Source organism: Caretta caretta, chromosome 4 (assembly GCF_965140235.1).
Source record: "Caretta caretta isolate rCarCar2 chromosome 4, rCarCar1.hap1, whole genome shotgun sequence".
In the NCBI taxonomy this organism is placed as follows: Eukaryota; Metazoa; Chordata; order Testudines; family Cheloniidae; genus Caretta; species Caretta caretta.
The window spans coordinates 133226625-133251335 of NC_134209.1; the positions used below are offsets into that span (position 1 = coordinate 133226625).

At 43.4% G+C, this 24711-nt stretch overlaps 1 protein-coding gene across 6 annotated transcripts in view; it reads right to left on the reverse strand.

Annotated features, from left to right (window-relative positions):
- The window catches only part of HTT (huntingtin), a 183395-nt gene that overhangs the window by 96768 nt on the left and 61916 nt on the right, over nt 1-24711 (reverse strand). For all 6 annotated transcript variants that reach the window (XR_007356510.2, XR_007356512.2, XM_048849034.2 and 3 more), the window contains 6 exons: nt 14935-15055; nt 14658-14734; nt 9808-9959; nt 5139-5341; nt 2231-2357; nt 1410-1537 (listed from right to left, as the gene is read on the reverse strand). Coding sequence is in view for 4 of the 6 variants with exons in the window: in XM_048849034.2 (XP_048704991.2) it covers nt 1410-1537; nt 2231-2357; nt 5139-5341; nt 9808-9959; nt 14658-14734; nt 14935-15055 (808 nt within the window). In the remaining 2 variants the exon portion in view is untranslated. The remainder of the gene's footprint in view (nt 1-1409; nt 1538-2230; nt 2358-5138; nt 5342-9807; nt 9960-14657; nt 14735-14934; nt 15056-24711) is intronic.

A 24711-nucleotide genomic window follows, 5' to 3' on the forward strand; every position in this document is an offset into this window, starting at 1 on the left:
GAGCAGGTCCTCAAAGAATCAATCCTGAAGCACTTGCATGAGAGGAAAGTGATCAGGAACAGTCAGCATGGATTCACCAAGGGAAGGTCATGCCTGACTAATCTAATCGCCTTTTATGATGAGATTACTGGTTCTGTGGATGAAGGGAAAGCAGTGGATGTATTGTTTCTTGACTTTAGCAAAGCTTTTGACACGGTCTCCCACAGTATTCTTGTCAGCAAGTTAAGGAAGTATGGGCTGGATGAATGCACTATAAGGTGGGTAGAAAGCTGGCTAGATTGTCGGGCTCAACGGGTAGTGATCAATGGCTCCATGTCTAGTTGGCAGCCGGTGTCAAGTGGAGTGCCCCAGGGGTCGGTCCTGGGACCGGTTTTGTTCAATATCTTCATAAATGATCTGGAGGATGGTGTAGATTGCACTCTCAGCAAATTTGCGGAGGATACTAAACTGGGAGGAGTGGTAGATATGCTGGAGGGGAGGGATAGGATACAGAAGGACCTAGACAAATTGGAGGATTGGGCCAAAAGAAATCTGATGAGGTTCAATAAGGATAAGTGCAGGGTCCTGCACTTAGGACGGAAGAATCCAATGCACCGCTACAGACTAGGGGCCGAATGGCTAGGCAGCAGTTCTGCGGAAAAGGACCTAGGGGTGACAGTGGACGAGAAGCTGGATATGAGTCAGCAGTGTGCCCTTGTTGCCAAGAAGGCCAATGGCATTTTGGGATGTATAAGTAGGGGCATAGCCAGCAGATCGAGGGACGTGATCATTCCCCTCTATTCGACATTGGTGAGGCCTCATCTGGAGTACTGTGTCCAGTTTTGGGCCCCACACTACAAGAAGGATGTGGATAAATTGGAGAGAGTCCAGCGAAGGGCAACAAAAATGATTAGGGGTCTAGAACACATGACTTCTGAGGAGAGGCTGAGGGAGCTGGGATTGTTTAGTCTGCAGAAGAGAAGAATGAGGGGGGATTTGATAGCTGCTTTCAACTACCTGAAAGGGGGTTCCAAAGAGGATGGCTCTAGACTGTTCTCAATGGTAGCAGATGACAGAACGAGGAGTAATGGTCTCAAGTTGCAGTGGGGGAGGTTTAGATTGGATATTAGGAAAAACTTTTTCACTATGAGGGTGGTGAAACACTGGAATGCGTTACCTAGGGAGGTGGTAGAATCTCCTTCCTTAGAGGTTTTTAAGGTCAGGCTTGACAAAGCCCTGGCTGGGATGATTTAACTGGGAATTGGTCCTGCTTCGAGCAGGGGGTTGGACTAGATGACCTTCTGGGGTCCCTTCCAACCCTGATATTCTATGATTCTATGATTCTAAGAATGAAACTTACAACACGGGGTAGTGTAACACTAGCAGAAAAGAGTTTTCTTGTATTTCACCTGCAGGACATGGTATTGTACCTTATAGTTAGCATGGGTAGCTTTCAAGACATCATATAACTTGAGATACGATGGAAGATGATAGAAACTGCCCAGTGATGACGATTTGCTTGTTGGAGCAGGCCCTGAAGTATCGGTTTGCCTAGTAGCTTATGAAAAGAGAAAAATAATCCTGATCAATTAGCACATTAACTATATTCCATGGTGTTCTTGAATATTTAATTTAACTACTTTGAAATGCACTGTAATATGAGTCAACATATATATTTAAATGATTAGAACTGTGTTTAAGCTCATAGAATGACTCAGGGGACCGGCATTTACAGTATTATATAACAATACATTCTATGCAAATCAGCTACAAAATAAGACCGCTAACCCATACAGAATTCATTACTGAAGTTCCCAAGAACTAACTTTTTCTCCTTTTACTCCTGCCTATTTCTGCAATAGCTACAGAAAAACCTGCAAGCTCTTATATTTTCAGTATTTAGATTTTTGCTTTCCAGAATCACCCACTCAGTGCTCTGAATAGGAGCAGAGCTTCCATTTGCAAAGCATATATACAAACTATTTTTGGTTTTAGTCACCAGTTTATGGGATTTGAAAGCATGATTGTAATAGCAAGAGGCACAAATCCATACTGCTACCAAAGAGTTCATGGGTTCTTTATGAAAAAGTATTGCCACTCAAGATTTAGTACTGAGAATAATTTGACCTTCTTCTGACTATATGCAACCTTCTTCAGAATTAACATTGGAACTTCACAGTAAAGCGAATTATGCAAATCAGTATTTCTTCCCAATACACCATGTACGTACGTACACACAACATCTCCTTACCTGGATTAGTTTCACTACCCTTTTTAGGGCTCATTGGTACAGATGTTTGTTCCACAGGTTCTCTCTCTTTCCCTTTCCGACGAATTGGACTTAGAGAAGGTGGGTTTGAGAGAGAAGGTAATGTTGCCTGAAATAACAACGTTTGAAACAGTGTGACAGCTTAAATATCAGCACTTTTTCTTTCAACTAAACATAGAATACATTTATAGGGATACACACGTTTAATTACACCTGCCTTTTTCAACAATGGTTGCACCTAATCTTATTAGTTTGGGGATGTGACGCTGTATGATTAAAATATGACCATGCAGATCCTTGTTGCTACCTTTGTTATATAACTGCAACAAATATTATACAAAGTATGTCATGTAAGGTATCAATGGAAAAGTTACAATCTATCAAATATGATTATCCTGTTTGTATGCATGTATCATCTTTGTATCTAAAGTTATGAATATTGACTATACACCTGTATTCCAAGTGTTTGCGCTCCTGGATTAACACCCATCAGGTAGTTTACATCCAGTCTAGCCAGCACACTGAATTGACCATTCAAGTTGATGGCCCATCAACTAACACAATGGGTCATAAAAGTTTATCCCCATCCAACTGGTTTGCCTGAGGACCTTTTAGCCAGAATATACATAATGGCTACTTCTGTGACTCAAAGCATGCAAGGGCATGTGATTAGCTCATGTGACCCTGGAATCTATCTTGTGCCTGTACTTTTCCACAAATGAAGACTGAGAGCCTCCATTCCACATGGGAGGATGTATAAAAAAACCCTGGAAGCATATCCATTTTGCCTCTTTCCTGCTCTGAACTCTGGACTATGAACTTACACTAACAGAAGCATTATAACCAATGGACTGGAGACCTTCCAATCTTTTGGAATCTACCAGAGACTTGACAAACCAGCAATTTATTCCATCACTGCTTCAAACCTGATACATACAACCACTGCAAAATTTTTGTATTTGATTCCTTTGACCATTTTGACTCTCTCATCCTTTTCTCTTATAAACCTTTAGATATTAGATACTAAAGGATTGGAAACAAAGTGATAATTGGGTAAGACCTGGCTATGTGGCTGATCTCTTGGAATTAGAAGAACCCCGTGTTTGATTAAATTGGTTTTAGATAACCACTCTTCATATAGTCTAGTGTCTGGGTGGTAAAATAAGTGCTGGAATGCCTAAGGACACTGCATTTCTGACTTCTTGTTAACTGGTCTGGTGAGACAGAAATTTGCTTTTGTTACTGGCTTGATATATCTTATGGAAGAATAATCACCAGTTCGGGGTGGGTCTGCCCCATTTCTCAGCAGTTTGTCCAGAATCTGGTATTCTCAGCTGTGACCCCCTGAGGCACGGTGACAGGCGGCCAGGATGCAATTGTGTTGGAGAGGAGAGGAGAATATAGTAATATTTTAAGTCTCAATTTGAGCATAAGAACTACAAAGACCAAGGACACAGATTAAGTTTTATTACTAAATTTCTCTAGGTTCAAAACAGGTAAAAGAATATCAAAAGCATTCTACTATATCCTTAGCAGCCTGACACCCTTAATGGACATTATGCAGTTAAGTCTCAGAATTTAGTCTACATTAAAAAAATGTGGCGAGCAATACCTTTCAAGCCACATTCCATAAAACAAACCTCCCACTGTATATCCTAACACTAAAAACAGCCTCTTTCAATTTAAAATGTGTTTGGGGCTGCATAACAAGCCAGCCAACCAGACTGAAAGTAGCACTTGGCAACAATTTACCATAAGTGCATGACCCCAGTGCTTTGACCTCTCTACTGGCTCCTCCATAGTACAGAGTATATGTCAAGGTTTCTCCTCTGATGCTCAAAGTCTTCCATGGGATTAACCTTGGTGACTTGAGAGATCATCTCTCCTTCCATGACCATGACCTAACTCCATGAGAGCTAAATTCTACAAGAAAAATGAAACTGTCCACCAACAAGGGGGAGGCTCATGAATGCAGTAGACAGAAAATAAACTTGCTCCCCCAGAGGTAGGAATGACCATGTACTTCAATATTTTCTAAACTAAATGCAAAACTTGTTTCTTTGCCTTCACATCCTCAGTCAGTTCTTCCAATAAGCAAATAAAAATAAATTTTAAAACCGTGTTAACTAATCAAACTATTTCTCATGCAGGAAGAAAGAAGGTTGTTATTTCTATATTCTTGGGAGGCATTAAAATGTTATGGTTACTGATAAATGAGAGAGAAGGGATAAATATTAATAAACCCTCTGGAGAGCTGCAACGGCAGCAATAATGATGCTACCACTCAGGATACATCCACCCTGCATTTGGAGGTCTGGTAGCAGCATGGGATGGCATATCCGTGCTAGCTAGCATGGCTAAAAATCGGAGTGAAGAAAAGGCAGCATGAGACGCTGGCCACTTATTCGTGTTGCTAACCCTCACTGAGGCCCATGCTGCCACGTCTTCACTGCTATTTTTAGCTGTACTAGCTAGATTAATAATAGTGTAGGTATGCCAGGCCATGCTGCAATCGCACATCTGATCACAGTGCAAACTAACTCTCAGTGACTGAAGACGACCAACATATTCTTAACCCTATGAAACAAAGGCCAGAGCTGGCGGGATATTTGCTACAAGGAAAAATATCTGAGAGAGAAAGATAATATCTTATAAAAAGGTTGAAACTTAGAACAATGGAGTTCAACAAAAAACTGTAAATCAGAAGACAACTGTTAGTGCCTCTTTAACATCACTAGCTTTCCTCATATACACCCATGCTCATCCCTGAACACCCCACCAAAATAAATATATCTGGCTGTCTAAATCATCTCCAACAAGGTGCACAACTCAACGACAGCTCTTTATATCACAAGCATTTTGGAGTCATAAAACGTAATAAAAATCATACCTTTATTGCTGGGCCAGGAGCAACATCATCCACCACATGAGCACAAATATTAATGGTCTTCAGCAAATGAGAAAAGAGTTGTTCTACCAAACTAACAAGAGTTCGGTCAGCCAAAGCTGGCCATGGCTCCTCTTGTCTAGCAGCACCTGGATTCATATCTTCTTCAGTAGTCCAGGGAGTTTTCAAAGATTTGGGGGCACTTGCTGAAATAAAAAGCCCATTATTTAAGAAAACTGGTATTTAAGAAATGTTAGCAGAAACTATTTTAAAAGTTGCATCTTTAAGTCAATTATATTCTCCATATGAGCAGAGATTACAAGACAAGGAAAAATAAAATCTTAAACAGTTTAGAGATAAGATGCTTGTACACACTTTCTCCACACTACTTTAAATAAAATTACATTTTATTTGAATTGTAAATATATATACCCACACATTATGTCTTATGTCTATACAGACAGTAGTAGTATATAGCTACATGCACACAATATGCATTAGTAAGTCAAGTATCAAAAACCAAGTTGTTTTAGGCATGAAGTCTGTGCCTAAAGAAATCTAAAAGTAACTTGAGAAATATGTTCTGCTACCTACAGATCATATATGGGCCATTCCACACACAGATCTCTTCTCCTCACTTATTTAAAAATGGAGAGATCTCAGAGGGTTCAAAAAGCACAGACCAAGTGGAAACCTGGGCTTTATGTGACTATTCCAGCCTTAAAACTACAGTTATGATTAGCACGCGAAAGGCCTTGCTTTAGGTTTTCGCTAAAGTCATGTGTTGGCTAGTAAACTATTGGCCCGATGTCAAGAGAGAGGATTGTGCCTTGTGTTAACAGTGGATCCTTTAGCCAATTAAAATCCAGCAGGACTGACTCCAAAAGCCATCTGGTAGTCATCCTGTAGAGCGCTGTAAAGTGGTACTGGGAAGGACAATATCCTTACCAGATTTATTTGGGCATAAGCTTTCATGGGTAAAAAACCCCACTTCTTCAGATGCATGGAGTGAAAATTACAGACATAGGCACAAGAAGAGAAGGGAGTTACTTTACAAGTGGAGAACCAGTGCTGACAAGGCCAATTTAGCCAGAGTGGATGTGGTCCACTCCCCATAATTGATGAGGAGGGGAGCTTTTGTAGGGAGCCAGCCACTCCCTGTCTCAATTCAAGCCCAAATGAATGGTGTTAAGTTTGCAATGAATTGTAGCTCTGCAGTTTCTCTTCGAAATCTGTTTTTAGTTTTCTTGTTGAAGGATGGTTACTTTTAAATCTGTTATTGAACGTCCAGGGAGATTGAAGTGTTCTCCTACTGGCTGTTGTATGTTACCATTCCTGACGTCTGATTAGTGTCCTTTTACGCAGAGACTGTCCAGTTCGGCTAATATGAACAGGAGGCTGCCAGGCAACTCTCTAACATCACATTCTACAGGCCACTATCCTCCGATCCCACTGAGGAGTACCAAAAGAAACTACACCATCTGCTCAAGAAACTCCCCGCTATAGCACAGGAACAAATCTACACAGACACACACCCCTAGAGACCCGACCAGGGGTATTCTATCGGCTTCCCAAGATCCATAAACCTGAAAATCCTGGACGCTCCATCATCTCAGGCATTGGCACTCTTACAGCAGGATTATGTGACTATTTGGACTCTCTCCTCAGACCATACACTACCAGCACTCCTACCTATCTTTGAAACACCACCGACTTCCTGAGGAAACAACAATTCATTGGTGATCTTCCTGAAAACACCATCCTGGCCACCATGGATGTAGAAGCTCTTTACACCAATATTCCACATGAGGATGGACTACAAACAGTCAGAAATAGTATCCCTGATGAGGCCATGGCACACCCAGTAGCTCAGCTTTGTGACACTGTCCTAACCCACAACCATTTCAGATTTGGGGACAACTTATACCTTCAAGTCAGTATCACTACTATGGGTACCTGCATGGCCCCACAGTACACCAACATTTTTATGGCTGACTTAGAACAACGCTTCCTCGGCTCTCATCCCCTAGTGCCCCTCCTCAACTTGCTCTACACTGATGACATCTTCATCATATGGATCCACAGGAAGGAGGCCCTTGAAGAATTCCACCTGGATTTCAACAATTTCCACCTCACCATCAACCTCAGCCTGGACCAGTCCACACAAGAGATCCACTTCCTGGACACTACAGTGCAAATAAGCGATGATCACAAACGTCAGCCTATTCTGGAAACATACTGATTGCTATTCTCACAGTAAAACTGCCCCATGGGAATGTCCCAGTCACAGTAAAATTGCCCCCCAGGGGGTCCTCTGGGTAAGCACCAGCATTGTATATTGCTAACGCCTATATATGCATATGCATGGGAAAGGATTTTGGGAGGGGTTGAAGGTGTGAGTGTGGAGCGAAAGATTCCTTTGCAGGTTGCGAGAGGCCAAAGGGGGAGGAAGGGAGAAAGGAACGGGTTAACTTGATGATCTAGCTCGGTCCAAAGATAAGAAGCTGACTCCAGCCACCCAAGGCCAGTGCACACAAGCAGACTCTCTGATGCCAAGAAAAACGGGAGCCTGGATTCCAACCCCAACCAGCCATGAGAAAAGAGAAGTAAACTGAACAAGACTGCAGGGGATTGCAAAAACTAGTGAGACGGTGAAGGCCAGCGAGGGGAAAATCTAACAGTTTAACATCCCTGAAGCTGGTGTGTTTTGGGAAGGCTGAGGAAGCCACAGAAAGCCTGTTTTGACTGGTACAAACAGCACGGTGGACAGAGGTCCCTGAACAAAACGCCCCAGAAGAACCCAGGACTTAAAAATCCTCTCAAGAGCCAAAGCAAGTCGGACACTAACAGCGGACCCTGGATGGCCTGTGCACAGGACAGAACTCTCGTCTACCCTTCCCCCTCTTCTTCTTACGTTACACCCAGGCTTGGCCAGCCTTGGGTTGTGCATTTGTGAATATGAAAGTGGGTTAGGGCTCGGGCACTAACGCTTTTTTCCTTCCTCCGAGTGACATGGGGGTGGATCCAGCACTCACCATTGTTATTTTATTAATAAAGCTTTAAAACTTAGTCACTTGGTGTGCTCCTTCATCTCCTCTCCTAATGATCCTGTGGCCTCAGCCTGATCATCTGACGCCTCAGGCAGATTGGTAACATAAATCTGTCACACTATACTTACCTACATGCCTCCAGCTTCCACCCAGGACACATCACATAATCCATTGTCTACAGCCAAGCCCTAAGATACAACCAAATTTGCTCCAATCCCTCAAAGACAAACACCTACAAGATCTTTATCAAGCATTCTTAAAACTACAATACCCATGTGAGGAAGTGAGTAAACAGATTGACAGAGCGAGATGGATACCCAGAAGTCACCTACTACAGGACAAGCCCAACAAGGAAAACAACAGAACACCACTGGCCATCACGTACAGCCCCCAGCTAAAACCTCTCCAGCACATCATCAATGATCAACAGCCTATCCTGGAAAACGATCCCTTACTCTCTCAGACCTTGGGAGGCAGGCCAGTCCTCACTTACAGACAGCCCCCCAACCTGAAGCAAATACTCACCAGCAACTACACACCATACCACGGAAAGACTAACCCAGGAACCAATCCTTGGAACAAACCCTATTGCCTACTCTGTCCCCATATCTACTCTAGTGACACCATCACAGGACCCAGCCACATCAGCCACACCATCAGGGGTTCAGTCACCTGCACATCCACTAATGTGATATATGCCATCATGTGCTAGCAATGCCCCTCTGCCATGTACATTGGCCTAACCAGACAGTCTCTACGTAAAAGAATAAATTGACACAAATCAGACATCAGGAATGTAGCATACAACATATAAAACATACAAAAGCCAGTAGGAGAATATTTCAGTCTCCCTAGGCATTCAACAACAGATTTAAAAGTAGCCATCCTTCAACAAAAAAACTTCAAAAACGAACTTCAAAGAGAAACTGCAGAGCTACAATTAATTTGCAAGCTTAACACCATTCATTTGGGCTTGAATAGGGACTGGGAGTGGCTGGCTCCCTACAAAAGCAATTTTCCCTCTCTTAGTATTGACCCCTCCTCATCAGTTAGTGGTAGTGGACCACATCCACTCTGACTGAATTGGCCTTGTCAACACTGGTTCTCCACTTGTAAAGTAACTCCCTTCTCTTCATGTGCCAGTATATTTATGCCGGTCTCTTCAGATGCATGGAGTGAAAATTACAGAAGTGGGGTATTTTACCCATGAAACCTTATGCCCAAATAAATCTGTTAGTCTTTAAGGTGTCACAGACTCCTTGTTGTTTTTGTGGATACAGACTAATGTGGCTACTCCTCTGATACTTAATATCCTTACAATAATATCAGGTCATATATAAGGAAAGCCAACTGTACAAATATTATTAAAATTTGAGAAGGCCCACAGATCTAGCAGGAGCATCAGATGCCCAGCCCAACAAGGAGAAACCATTAGACTTGAAAGATAATCCAAAACCCCATGGGTATAATGACTTCTTTTTTTTTTTGCCCTGCATTTCTTCAGCTCTGAAGCTTGCAAGTATTTTATTGCTTAGAGTGAAATGATGATGGGGCATTCTGACTACATAATGTAGATTATAACACTGAGCACACACTGACACAGCCCAACAATTTTTGTCTACCTGCAAGCAAGTTTCCAGCCAAAATCAAAGCATCTTGATGTGCAGAAAGATCCAGTGGGAACCAGGCCGTTGAAAGAAGGGACAAAACCATTCCAGCCATTCCAATGGTACAGCTCTTCCGAGATTCCTCCAAAGGACTCAGCTGGGAAGCACTGAAAGTTTAATTATGAAATTGTCATACATGTCTTCCTAGGCAATTTTTCAGTCTTATGGAAACTAAGAACAGTGTGGTACATAGTTTTAACTTTATATTTCTTATTAATTAGAAACTATTAATCTATCTGTATGGCTGAACTACCTTTAGTATCTTGATTAAGTATACACACAAAAAGTTTCAGCAAAGATTAACATGGAAGCTGTTGTGCATCCAATGAAGAACTAGAGGGCTTTGCTACTGCAGTGATCACCACCACTACTTAGGGAACCTATGGGTGGACAACAATTAAATAACAATTTGCTAATTTGCATATTTCAATATTAAGGCATGATGGAACACAAAATAATGGTTTGTTATAATGAACTATCGAATTAAAATGCTTGCAAATACGTAATATGTGTTTGGATGCTCTGTTAAAGATGTTTAGAAATAGGCACATACTAAGAATAACAATGGAAAAGGATGTAGATTTAAATGTTTCAAAAGTTAAGCTCAAACACAGCACAGAAACGGTGTCCCTTAGTTCTAGACGTATTGAGGGACACCAGTTAAGATTAGGGGCTAGCCAGGTGTCCAGTTTTCGACCGGAACATTCAGTGGATAAGGGACCCTGGCAGCTCTTAAAAGTCCGGTTGGCGCGGGGCTGGCAGGCTCCGCGCAGCTCCCAGGAAGTAGCGACATGTCTCTCTGGCTCTTAGGTGGAGGGATGGCTAAGGTGCCTCTGTGCACTGCCCCGACCCTGAGTGCCAACTGCGCAGCTCCCACTGGCCAGGAACTGCGGCCAATGGGAGCTGCAGGGGAGGCACCTGCAGCGCGCAGAGCCGCCTGGCTGCGCTTCTGCCTAAGACGGGGGATGATGACATGCCACTGCTTCCCAGGAGCCGCCTGATGTAAGCACCGCCCAGAGCCCGCTCCCCCTAACACATCCCAACTCCCTGTCCAGCCCGAAGCCCCCTCCCACACCCCAACACCCTGCCCCAGCCCAGAGCACCCTCCTGCACCCCAACACCCTACCTGGAGCCCCCTCCCACCATCAATGCGCACAACACGTTACCAAAATGAGTTTCTACTCCACAGAATTTACAATCTAAATTAATACAAGAACAACAAGAGGAAACAACCATTTGGAGAGCTTGGGAAAAGAGAAAGCCAAAAAGACAACAACATGACCATGAAATCATGGAGGAGTACTGCATGCATCTTGAGGGTGGTTTTGGTTTTATTTATTTTTATTTAAATTATCAATTTTAATCAGCATTTCCATTTGTACTTCAGTTATTTTCTAAAGAAAGGTGAGTTTTTGTTGGTTGATATAACCATTCAAACATGTTGATTTCCAACTAAATAAACCTTTTGCACTAGATTTGGTAAATCTTTTTGCTACCTAGGAAGGTTTACTATAACTATATACATTTATTGAAGCAATTATATAGTTTAATATTTTCAGGTTCTTATTGACTGTATATTTTTATATTAGTATACTAGCAAATGGTGAATGATGTGTTGCTTATTTACTAGATAATTAACCTTTTGCTCATTTGCGTCAAGCTGCATTAGGATGGTAACTGGAATTTAATTAGACACAAAACAGCATATAAATTTATTTTTATTAAATAAAACAACTTTAAATGCTTTGGTACATAAACATCTCCTATAAATATGTTTCACATTTACAACTAAACTATAACAAGTTTAGGACTCAACATATTTTGTATTAAATTCGGATTTCATTTTAAACAGGTTTATTTTTAAAAAGTAAAAATATATAACTTAAAATAAAAAATCCAATTAAAAAACACTTTTTAATTTTTCAAAAATAAAAACAAAAAACCCCAACCCCAAAAAAACTATAGATTTTTATCCATCCTTCTTGCTGGTCAAATATTGATCAGGTCTGAACCTATTCCACCTGTAAAATGAGAAGACTGTAGCTCAAAAAGATTGGCTTTCAGCACACAAACGTCGCACATAGTAAACTGAATGGATGGACTACTAATTGCAACAGTATTGCAAAATGGAGCCTGGTATAGAAAGACAGAGCAAGATGAACTAAAAAGATACACCATCTTTAAAGAGATTAGACTTCACAACACAACTTCAGGCAACCAGAGAAGCAGCAAGATTTTGAAATTTTACCATAAGTAATGAAATTAAGGCACACATTCCCCTTGCGATTCAGCCACCAGAAAGAGAGAAAAAACGCTGAAGTCAAAAACATGACAAAGCATGTGAGAGACTAATTCTGTATATGTGAAAATAGGGAGAGAAACCAGTACCCAAGCAAACATGTGAACTTGAAGGACTTGAACAGAAGCCTAATGTAAGGGAGGAGCAGCCAGGACTGGCTCTAGGCACCAGCAAAGCAAGCACATGCGTGGGGCGGCACACTTCCAGGGGCGGCATTCCGGCCATCCTTTTTTTTCCCCCAGCCCCTCTCAGTCAACCAATGAGCCCCTGTGTGAGGCGGGGCAGAGGGTTCAACGCAGGGGTCCCGGCCCGGGGGCGGTCCCTGTCCTGGCCCCCCGTTGCCAGCCTTAGACCCGGCCCTAGGAGGAGCACCAAACACAAGCAAAAGAAGCACAGTCGGCATGGGAAGTACAAACAGATGATCGCACTAGTTTATTACTGTATATTTGGTTAACTGAAAATAGCAGATGCAGCAGAAACACACACACACACAAATATAAATAAGAACACTTGGAACAACAAGGTTTGACCAAAACAAAAAAATCCCACAAACCAAGCAGATGCCAGCCACGCAACATCTAAAATCAGCTACAATATTTACACCTGTGCAGTGACTGATTTTTAGTGGACATGCAGCAATACACACACTGGTATCCAAAGACAGGATCAAACCCTAACATTAACAAGGCTACAGTAACAGATCTCTTCGGAAGATAGACAGTATCTTAGGACTTTCAAAATCATTTTAGCCACATAAGTGGAAGTATGCACTTCAACTAGTGTGTTCCATTTCTCACAGACTTCCCAATAAAAGCAACTAGGAAGCATCTGCCAGTCCCTTTTAGAAAAACAGCTATACACCAGTTTCCATTGCCAAACACTTACAACACAGACCCAAGGAATACGCCACGTGAAAAATTCAGACCCCCCGCGCCCACCCCATAAGGCTTTTTTTTCCTCTACATATTTTTATTTACCACTCCAGAGTTTATAACATTCCTTCAAAAGCTTGAAAAATACTTCCGCTCCCCCTCTACCACCACAACATTTTGTCCATTTCCATTTGACTCACAAAAAACGATTTTTTCTAACAGTTACAACCAATACCAAAGAATTTGGACTGTATTATTTAAGATTGCGGAAAGTGCTGTTATTTGGTTCAATGCCAGCCTGTGATGAGCCTAATAATTTTAGGCCTGTCTGAATGAAATCTTTAAACAACTGCTAAGTGAGGCTTAACGGCAAATAATTAAAGCAGGGCTTCTGATACCTGAATGAGTGTCCTCTGTTTTTGTTAACCAAGCTGGATGAGCAAGCATCTCAGAGAGGTGATTAAAAAAAGCAGGAAGCATACAGGGAGTGGAAGATGGGAGGGATCAGCAAGGAACTAGAGGGCTTTGCTAATAACAAGAATTTTAGTTATAAGCTGGGGACGCATCAATTAGAAGTAATGGAGGAGGAGAAGGACCTTGGAATGGTTGACCACAGGATAACTATGAGCCGCCAACGTGATATGGCCATGAAAAAAGCTAATGAGGTCTTCGGATACGTTAGGCGAGGTATTTCCAGTAGAGATAAGGAGGTTTTAGTACCGTTATACAAGGCACTGGTAAGACCTCACTTGGAATACTGTGTGCAGTTCTGGTCTCCCAAGTTTAAGAAGGATGAATTCAATCTGGAACAGGTACAGAGAAGGGCTACTAGGATGATCCGAGGAATGGAAAACCTGCCTTATGAAGGGAGACTCAAAGAGCTTGGCTTGTTTAGCCTAACCAAAAGAAGGTTGAGGGGATTGCTCTCTATAAATATATCAGAGGGATAAATATCGGAGAGGAATTATTTAAGCTCAGTACCAATGTGGACACAAGAACAAATGAATATAAACTGGCCATCAGGAAGTTTAGACTTGAAATTAGATGAAGGTCTCTCACCATCAGAGGAGTGAAGTTCTGGAATAGCCTTCCAAGGGAAGCAGTGGGCGCAAACATCCTATTTGGCTTCAAGATTAAACTCAGTAAGTTTATGGAGGGGATGGTATGATGGATAACATGATTTTGGCAATTAATTGATCTTTAAATATTCATGAAAAATAGGCCAAATGGGATGTTAGATGGGGTGGGATCTGAGTTACTACAGAGAATTCTTGTGGTTATCTGGCTGGTGAATCTTGCCCACATGCTCAGGGTTCAGCTCATTGCCATATTTGGGGTCGGGAAGGAAGTTTCCTCCAGGGCAGATTGGAAGAGGCCCTGGGGTTTTTTCACCTTCCTCTGTATCATGGGGCACGGGTCACTTGCTGGAGGATTCTCTGCTCCTTGAAGTCTTTAAACCATGATTTGAGGACTTCAATAGCTCAGACATAGGTGAGAGGTTTTTCGCAAGAGTGGGTGGGTGAGATTCTGTGGCCTGCATTGTGCAGGAGGTCAGACGAGATGATCATAATGGTCCCTTCTGACCTTAATATCTATGAATTCTAGAAGCTTGTATGCTGGATGAAGAAACATACCCACAGTGCCATCCTACAGTCCATGTGCAGACTGGAAATGTTGTGGAGAGAAGACACAAAGCTTCACAGCAGCCAAACTGAAAAAATTAAGGAAGATGGTACAATGTTAACAGTATAGGAGATAGCAGCAAAATATATTGTATTTCCATCTTTATCATTTCTTCATTACATGCTATATGACACTAAAGGCACATACATACAGCAAGAAAGTACTGAATTTATTTATATATAGCCCTTTATTAAAAGTATGTTATTTATAGATTATAAAAATACTCACTGTAAGTGCTCTTGTAGTTGATGTTGTCAATGCCTGGGAAACTGCTGAGATAATCCTGGAAAGGTTGTTTTCCATAGTGACATCTGTTGGACTTTGCACCATGTTGTAACCCCTGTACGTTCTGAATCAAACATAATTAACTAACTAAAACATGAGTATATAAAAGTCAAACAGTATCTTGTTAAAAATCGTTAAAATTAAACATGAATGATGGTTGAGGAGATAAATTGCACTAAATGTCCACCAGATATTAACAAACAAGATGAAACAATGAAATGCAACACAATCATACCCACATTCTAAATCCCAATTAACTTCATCTTTATAGAATTACATTTTAAACTACAAGCTCTAATGGTATTACTGATGGATGCACTAAAGCAGTTTTTTTTTTTTTAAATAGCTGATCTCATTGCACTGCCAGTGCATAGCAACAGACTGATTTTCAATACCTAACTAAGCTCTTTATAAGTTATCCCCTTCTAGCATTGGCTCTTAGTTTCTGCTTAAACATATCTAACTGTTTCAGACCACAAAGTAGTGAAACTGCTTCCTTGGAGTATTAAATGAAAAGCTTAAAAGCTTTGCAATCTGTATTTTATGCTATTTCTTAATTTGTTTTAGCTTTATTGTTTCTGTAGCACTGTGCACACATGACATTTTACAAATAAGATAATCAAGTCCCTGCCCTCAAAGAGTTTACAACCTAAGACCTGAACCCTGCAACTTAATCCACACAGTAGGCTCTTATAACTGTATGGCTCAGGCTGTCTCCAGACTCAAGAGAAACTGGAAAGGTATATTATTAAGAACATAGTTGGCAGTAAGGGAGAGTAATGGGGGACACACTATCATATTAAAAATTAAAAACCTTAAACACAATAATTCACTTTTAAGTCACTCTGATCCTCATGTTTTATAAAGGGAGAGTTTGAGGTTATAATGAAATACTTTAACTAATATTGAATCATGTAATGCAGGTGGCTTCTCCCATCCTTGGAAATGTACAAAATGGATTTACATTTTTACATCAGTTTTTGTTTTGAAGTGTAAGAAAGATGATAAAAATGACTGTAAATTACAGCACCTTAAGTGAAAGGCAATGTGAGTGTAGACATGTCAAATAAGATCTGTTTCCTACTTCACCAACAAATGTTTGGTTGACTGATTGATTTTGAATGCTCATAGCTATGAGAGCACAAACTGGATTTTTTTCTGCCTAGCTGACTCATTGCTGGTGGTGATGACACAGGCAGAATTCCCAGATTGATTTGCTGATCTAGGCATCAAGAATATGGAAAGAGACAGTTACCTACCTTTCTGTAACTGTTTTTCTTGAAGATGTGTTGCACATGTCCATTCCACTGCAGGTGTGTGTATGGCTAGTGCACAGATATCAGATTCCCCCCCCCCCTCCACAGCGGTACACATAAGGGTGATTTGAGCACGCACAGTCACCATTCATAGAATCATAGAATATCAGAGTTGGAAGGGACCTCAGGAGGTCATCTAGTCCAACTCCCTGCTCAAAGCAGGACCAATCCCCAACTAAATCATCCCAGTCAGGGCTTTGTCAAGCCTGATCTCAAAGGAAGGAGATTCCACCACCTCTCTAGGTAACGCATTCCAGTGTTTCACCACCCTCCTAGTGAAAAAGTTTTTCCTAATATCCAACCTAAACCTCCCCCACTGCAACTTGAGACCATTACTCCTCATTCTGTCATCTGCTACCACTGAGAACAGTCTAGATCCATCCTCTTTGGAACCCCCTTTCAGGTAGTTGAAAGCAGCTATCAAATCCCCCCTCATTCTTCTCTTCCGTAGACTAAACAAACGCAGTTCCCTCAGCCTCTCCTCAGAAGTCATGTGTTCCAGTCCCCTAATCATTTTTGTTGCCCTCCGCTGGACGCTTTCCAATTTTTTCACATCCTTCTTGTAGTGTGGGGCCCAAAACTGGACAGTACTCCAGATGAGGCCTCACTGATGTTGAACAGAGGGGAACGATCATGTCCCTCGATCTGCCAGCAACGCCCCTATTTATACAGCCCAAAATGCCACGAGCCTTCTTGGCAACAGCAGCACACTGGTGACTCATATCCAGCTTCTCGTCCACTGTGACCCCTAGGTCCTTTTCTGCAGAACTGCTGCCTAGGGACCAAATGGCTAGTCTGTAGCGATGTATGGGATTCTTCCGTCTTAAGTGCAGGACTCTGCACTTGTCCTTGTTGAACCTCATCAGATTTCTTTTGGCCCAATCCTCTAATTTGTCTAGGGCCCCCTGTATCCTATCCCTACCCTCCATCATATCTACCTCTCCTCCCTGTTTAGTGTCACCTGCAAACTTGCCGAGGGTGCAATCCATGCACCCTCCAGATCATTAATGAAGATACTGAACAAAACCGGCCCCAGGACCGACCCTTGGGGCACTCCACTTGATACCGGCTGCCAACTAGACATGGAGCCATTGATCACTACCTGTTGAGCCCGATGATCTAGCCAACTTTCTATCCACCTTGTGTCCATTCCTCCACCCATACTACTTTAACTTGCTGGCAAGAATACTGTGGGAGACCGCGTCAAAAGCTTTGCTAAAGTCAAGGAATAACACGTCCACTGCTTTCCCCTCATCCACAGAGCCAGTTATCTCGTCATAGGAGGCCATTAGGTTAGTCAGGCATGACTTGCCCTTTGTGAATCCATGCTGACTGTTCCTGATCACTTTCCTCTCTAAGTGCTTCAAAATTGGTTCCTTAAGGAACTGCTCCATGATTTTTCCAGGAACTGAGGTGAGGCTGACTGGCCTGTAGTTCTCCAGATCCTCCTCCTTCCTTTTTTAAAAGATGGGCACTACATTAGCCTTTTTCCAGTCGTCCAGGACCTCCCCCGATCACCATGAGTTTTCAAAGATAATGGCCAATGGCTCTGCAATCACATCAACCAACTCCTTTAGCAGTCTCAGATGCAGTGCATCCGGCCCCATGGATTTGTGCTCGTCCAGCTTTTCTAAATCGTCCAGAACCACTTCTTTCTTCACAGAGGGCTGGTCACCTCCTCCCCATGCTGTGCTGCCCAGTGCAGTAGTCTGGGAGCTGACCTTGTTCGTGAAGACAGAGGCAAAAAAGCATTGAGTACATTAGCTTTTTCCACATCCTCTGTCACTAGGTTGCCTCCCTCATTCAGTAAGGGGCCCACACTCTTCTTGACTTTCTTCTTGTTGCTAACATACCTGAAGAAACCCTTCTTGTTACTCTTAACATCTCTTGCTAGCTGCAACTCCAGGTGTGATTTGGCCTTCGTAATTTCACTCCTGCATCCCCGAGCAATATTTTTATACTCTTCCCTGGTCATTTGTCCAATCTTCCACTTCTTGTAAGCTTCTTTTTTGTGTTCAAGATCAGCAAGGATTTCACTGTTAAGCCAAGCTGGTCACCTGCCATATTTACTATTCTTTCTACACATCGGGATGGTTTGTCCCTGTAACCTCAATAAGGATTCTTTAAAATACAGCCAGCTCTCCTGGACTCCCTTCCCCCTCATGTTATTCTCCCAGGGGATCTTGCCCATCCGTTCCCTGAGGGAGTCAAAGTCTGCTTTTCTGAAGTGCAGGGTCCGTATTCTGCTGCTCTCCTTTCTTCCTTGTGTCAGGATCCTGAACTTGACCATCTCATGGTCACTGCCTCCCAGGTTCCCCTCCACTTTTGCTTCCCCTACAATTCTTCCCAGTTTGTGAGCAGCAGGTCAAGAAGAGCTCTGCTCCTTGTTGGTTCCTCCAGCACTTGCACCAGGAAATTGTCTCCTACATTTCCTGGATTGTCTGTGCACCTCTGTATTGCTCTCCTAGCAAATATCAGTGTGACTGAAGTCTCCCATGAGAACCAGGGCCTGCGATTTAGTAACTTCCATTAGTTGCCGGAAGAAAGCCTCGTCCACCTCATCCCCCTGGTCCGGTGGTCTGTAGCAGACTCCCACCATTAGATCACCCTTGTTGCTCACAGTTCTAAACTTAATCCAGAGACACTCAGGTTTTTCTGCAGTTTCATATCGGAGCTCTGAGCAGTCATACTGCTCTCTTACATACAATGCAACTCCCCCACCTTTTCTGCCCTGCCTGTCCATCCATGACAGTACTCCAATCATGTGAGTTATCCCACCAAGTCTCTGTTATTCCAATCACATCATAATTCCTTGACTGTGCCAGGACTTCCAGTTCTCCCTGCTTGTTTCCCAAGCTTCTTGTATTTGTGTATAGGCACTTAAGGTAACTCGCTGATCATCCATCTTTCTCAGTATGAGGCAGGAGCCCTCCCTGCTCACACGCTCCTGCTCGTGCTTCCTCCCAGTATCCCACTTCCCCACTTACCTCAGGGCTTTGGTCTCCTTCCCCCGGTGAACCTAGTTTAAAGCCCTCCTCACTAGGTTAGCCAGCCTGCTTGTGAAGATGCTCTTCCCTCTCTTTGTTAGGCGGAGCCCATCTCTGCCTAGCACTCCTCCTCCTTGGAACACCATCCCATGGTCAAAGAATCCAAAGCCTTCTCTCCGACACCACCTGTGTAGCCATTTGTTGACTTCCATGATTCGACGGTCTCTACCCGGGCCTTTTCCTTCCACAGGGAGGATGGACGAGACCACCACTTGTACCTCAAACTCCTTTATGCTTCTTCCCAGAGCCACGAAGTCTGAAGTGATCTGCTCAAGGTCATTCTTGGCAGTATCATTGGTGCCCACGTGGAGAAGCAGGAAGGGGTAGCAATCCGAGGGCTTGGTGAGTCTCACTGTGTGGTGGTCTAAGAGGGGGAGCCACCCCACATCCCCCTCAGTTCCTTTGTGCCATTGTGACTCCAATACAGAAGTGAAGGTGGGCAGGTTGTGAAATGGACATCTTGAAGAACCACAGGTACAGAAAAATAGGTAACCGTTTCTTCTTTGAGTGATTCCACATCAGAATTCCACTGTAGGTGACTCACAAGCAAGTGGCAGAGGAGGTGGATTCAGAGTCTATCTGAACAGTGATTGCAGGATCACCCGTCCAAAACTGCCATCATCTCTGGACTGACAGATGATGGTGTAAATGATAGGACAATCCAGTTTCCTCTAAGATATTTTTCCCCGCTCTGTGGGGAAGGAAGATTGAGCAGGCAGATGTACTGCTCTTAACTCCCTCACATTTATGTGAGTTTCTAGGTCTTGAGATGACCAAAGACCTTGCGTCTTCGGGGACCCAATGTGAGCTCCCCAACCTAAAGATGATGTGTCCGTGACTAGAGTGAGTATTAGTAGTGTGGGAAGGGAGGGAATGCCCATGCACACCTTTAGAGAATCTATCCACCAGACTAGAAACACCAAGACTAGCTCTGTCACTCGTACCACTTGTCCAAATGGTGACAACTCGGGGCATATACTTATGTTAGCCATGCTTGCAGCTTACTGAACTGCAGTCTGGCCTTTTGCACTGTGTAAGTACATGTTTCCATGTAATCCAGCAGCCTGAGACACGTGTGCTGTTGTGAGCGAACAAGCTTTCATTGGAAATCCTAGATCTCAAATGCTTTCAAACTTGTTTTGTGGTAGAAAAGCTCTGGCCTCTGTAGAGATGAGGACTGTTCCAATGAATTCGATTGTCTATACAGGTTTCAATATTGATTTTTCTCGATTCACTAGGAGCCCCAGAGCATTGAATATGGATAAAGGGGTGGATAGCCTAGAAATGACCAGCGATTCTGATCAGCCTCTGATCAACTAGTCATCCAGGTATGGAGAAGACAGATACCTAATTTTCAAAGATGAGCTGCTACCACCACCAAGGAATTTGTGAATACCCAATGAGCACCTGCCAGGCTGAAGGGAAGCATTGTGAACTGATAGTGTCAACTATTCGCGAGATGTAGCTGTTTAAGCACTCAAAAGGAATAAAAAAAAGTCACTAAACAAATATTCCAAACAATTATATGTACATATATATATAATGTCATTCACAAGTAGCTCAATAGAGTTAATCAAATCTATTCCATGCTCTTCTTACTACATTCTTTTGCACACTAAGTCAATGTCATTATTTCTCAACTGAGCATGTCCTTGGAAGAAATTGCATTCCAAGGCTTCTTGGGCTTCGATCACCATAATCTGCAGGCAAGGAAAAGAAGTTTGTGGAAGCTAATAAGATACTTAGCGAAAGCCAGGGGCACTTTGGAGAGAGCAGCACATTAGCCAGGGTTTCTTTTTGCCCAAATGTGTTCTTTCTCACTGTTCCATAGTAGGTAGTGCACCCTATGATGCAGGGAAAGATGGTTAATGAAGTGGGCAGGGTGGGGGAGGCAGGTTAGTCGGTGAGGAGAGCCGCACGGATAAAAGGTGGGGTGGGATGAGACAGGGCCATGTGCCCAATGGGGCACGGAGCACCATGCCTCCAGGGATGAAGCCCGTACTACAGGATCAAAGGTGAAGTTGGCTTGATTTCAGCTCCCCTTTACTTCTTCCCCGGGGTTGGTTTGGGGTTAGCTACACAGCTGTTTTCAGAAATCAAACCCTGGAAGCTGGGTGATTGGAAAGGGGTCCTGCTAGCTGATTTTTGGTTTTAAATCTACTTTCTTGGCTCCCTGCAGCGCTGAGCTCAGGTCAGGCAAATGTGTTCTTCCCCGGCTCTGGCTCTCCCTTTTACAAACCTATTGGCTCAAATCCAGGCTGGAAGAAAGGGAGGCTCGGCTGAAATTAACCAACCCCAGCCATACTGGGCTGCAGTGTACAGAGCTGATCTTGGCGCTCCTTGTCCCAGTCTCCTGGTCCCAGGGAAGGGATAATTGATGCTAGGGTAACCATGTGAAGTTTTACTTTGTTCAGGAATTTGTTCAACTCCCTTAGAGCTAATATGGGCCTGAGACCTCCTTTTGTCTTGAGGGTCAAGAAGTAACATGAATAGAAGCCTTTTCTCCTAAGGTCCAACAGTACTTCCTCTCTGGCCCCTGTCTGGAGAAGAGACTGGACCTCCTGCTGAGGGGCAGTCTTATGAAAGTGGTTCCTGAACAGAGACCGGGGGGGGGGGGGGGGGGAGGGAGTCTGAAGTACATTGGATGGCACACACCTGTTCCACTGTGCTTAAGATCCTCTGTTCTGATGTTGTGTGCGTCCTGGCACCTAGGAATCAGGACAAAAAAAATTGAAAACAAAAAAGGTGGGACGGAAGTGAGGAGACTGGTACACAGTCCTCAAGAGGTAGCTGGATGGGATGAGCTCACTGACACTAAAGAGAAGGGCGCCTTTTATAGCTCCTTCTCTTTTTCCTAGGCAGATCTTGGGGACACCAACGCTATGGTATCCTAAGGGTTGCTGTTGATGAAAATGCTCTCTTTTAGTCACTGGAGTGGTCACTGTTGCCCTGGAATCTTAAAGACTTTGAAGCCTGTCATTTCCCTCAGAGAACAGGGTAAGGCCTTCAAACAGAAGGTTCTGTATGGTCTGCTGTACTTCTGTGGGTAATCCAGAGGACTGTAATCATGACCGCCTTCTCCTGGCACTGCCGAATCTTCACTATCCAGACTGTCCTGGACGGCAGTCTCAGCGACTAGTTAGCCCTTCTCCTCCACCACAGAGGACTCTTGCTTGAAATCCTCTGGTAATTTGTCCTCAATTTAGCAATGTTCTCCCAGAGTATGTATTCTTATCGACTCAGGAGCGTCTGCTGGTTTGCAATCCCAAACTGCAGGCCTCCTGAGGAATAAAGTTTATGACCAAACGAGTCTAGTCTTTGCTCTTACCTGTGGAGGCTTGGTAACCCTGCCTTTCCCACTCATTAGCAACTCCTACTACAACAGAACACGGAGCTGGTGATAGAAAACATGTGTATACCCTTTAGAAGGAACAAAATACCTCCAGTCAGCTCATTTCACTGTAAGAGCCAGGGAAGAAGGTGTCTGCCACAGAGTCTTGACCAGTTCCACAACTGCTTCATTGACTTGCAGATCAATCTTAGAAAGGGTGGCAAATATTAGAATGTTCACCAACTTGTGAGAATTCTTCAGTGCCAAAACTGAAACCAGTTTCAGTGGGTCCTGTGGTCTTCGGAGGAGATCAATCTCCCACTGCTTCATCTGGTGACAAAGACAAGGATGCAGCCAGCATCTGAAGTGGTGGCAACTCCATAATCTATGGTGGAGAGGCTACCCAAGAAGGCTGGCTGGCCAGGACCAGTCAGAATACTGGACACTGGAGAGATGCTCTTGGGGCCCAGTACCCATTTCAACGTCAGATATTGGAGAACAATGTTCCTGGTACTGTCACATCTGATGCAGTCCCCACAACTGACGAGATGGTTGAAATGAGGTCCTGACTAGAAGAGGGATGCCCCATGCAGCCCAGAGTGGCTACTGGTATGGACCCAGGACCCATCTTTATCCAGGCCATTGCTCTTTAGGGAAAGGCCAATGTTTGGGTTGCTGCATTATTCATGGCCCTGACGATCTTGAAGGAAGGTAAGTGCACTGTGCCCCAGCTGAGATACAGAGGGTTGCACTTCCGAGTCTGAGCAGTCAGAAGCTTCACATAATGGAGACACTGATGCTGACTCTACCAAAAAGAGGTAACCTGAACCTGGGGATGGCGATACTAAAGGAAGAAAGGGAGCTTCCCTCTTGATAGAACTGGTTTGAGAAGAGGACTAGATAGTGGTACTGGGGGCTTCTCAATGCGGTGAGGGTTGAGCCGTAGGTGCAGGAAGCAGTTGGATGGTTTCCAATGCTGGTGAAACCTGCACCGAGACACTGCATATGCCTCTTGCGTAGATGGGAACAGCATCGACCGTTGGCTCCTCAAATGCTTCTTAGGGAACAGCCTCACGGACCTAGCACAGGCCCAGAGGCATCAAGCCCCTCTTAATAGGCGAGGCTCCTGGCGCAGCTCTCTCTGCTACATGCTTAGAGTCCTTGCCCCTATCTCATCTCAACACCAATGTGGAAGAACAAGATACTGAACCCGAGGAAGGTCTGGGTCTCTTCTACAGTACCAAGGATCAGGACCACGGAGCTGAAGATACATGTGATGGAGCGCTGTGTACAGATGGTGAAGTATTTGGGGCACTCTCCCCTCGCACTGTTTCAGCTGGAGGGTTGAGGCACTGCTTCCATAAGCAAGCGCTTGCGTTTCGCTGCTCTATCCTTACTGTGGTTTGAAGCCTTTGCAGATGTGACACTTGTCACTAATGTCAGCCCAGTACTGAATGAAAAGAAATGATCCAAAAGGACACAAACAGAAACCTAACACTAATTCACTTGAGAAACTAACAACTAACAATAAATAACAACTATTTATGATGAGTGAGAAATGCAAACGAATAAACAAGTCTGAGATTGCTCTGACAACCATCACTGGCAGTAAGAAGGAAGGGAGGGGGAAGTTGGGGACAACTCTCTTATACCAGCACACAGCGCTTGTGGCAGCAGAGGGCACTCAAGCCAGGCTGACAGATACTGCTGAGGTGGGAAAAAAAAATCTGACATCTTTGCACGAGGCACACACACATCTACAGTGGAATTGCCATGGGAAATCACACAAAGAACCACTCAAAATTTCATTTTATAGACCCTTTTAAGACTATTACCATGCTTTAATCAGTCTAATATACTCATGTAAAATCAAAAAAATGCTCTTTCATAAAGCACATTTTGCACCTCATTATATGAAATTACATCTTTCATCACTGAATGTTTAATTTCATAGCATTTGGTAAACTTTAATATTGGAGGAAATAATATAAGCATAGAATTAAAATAACTATCACTTAAAGGTTAA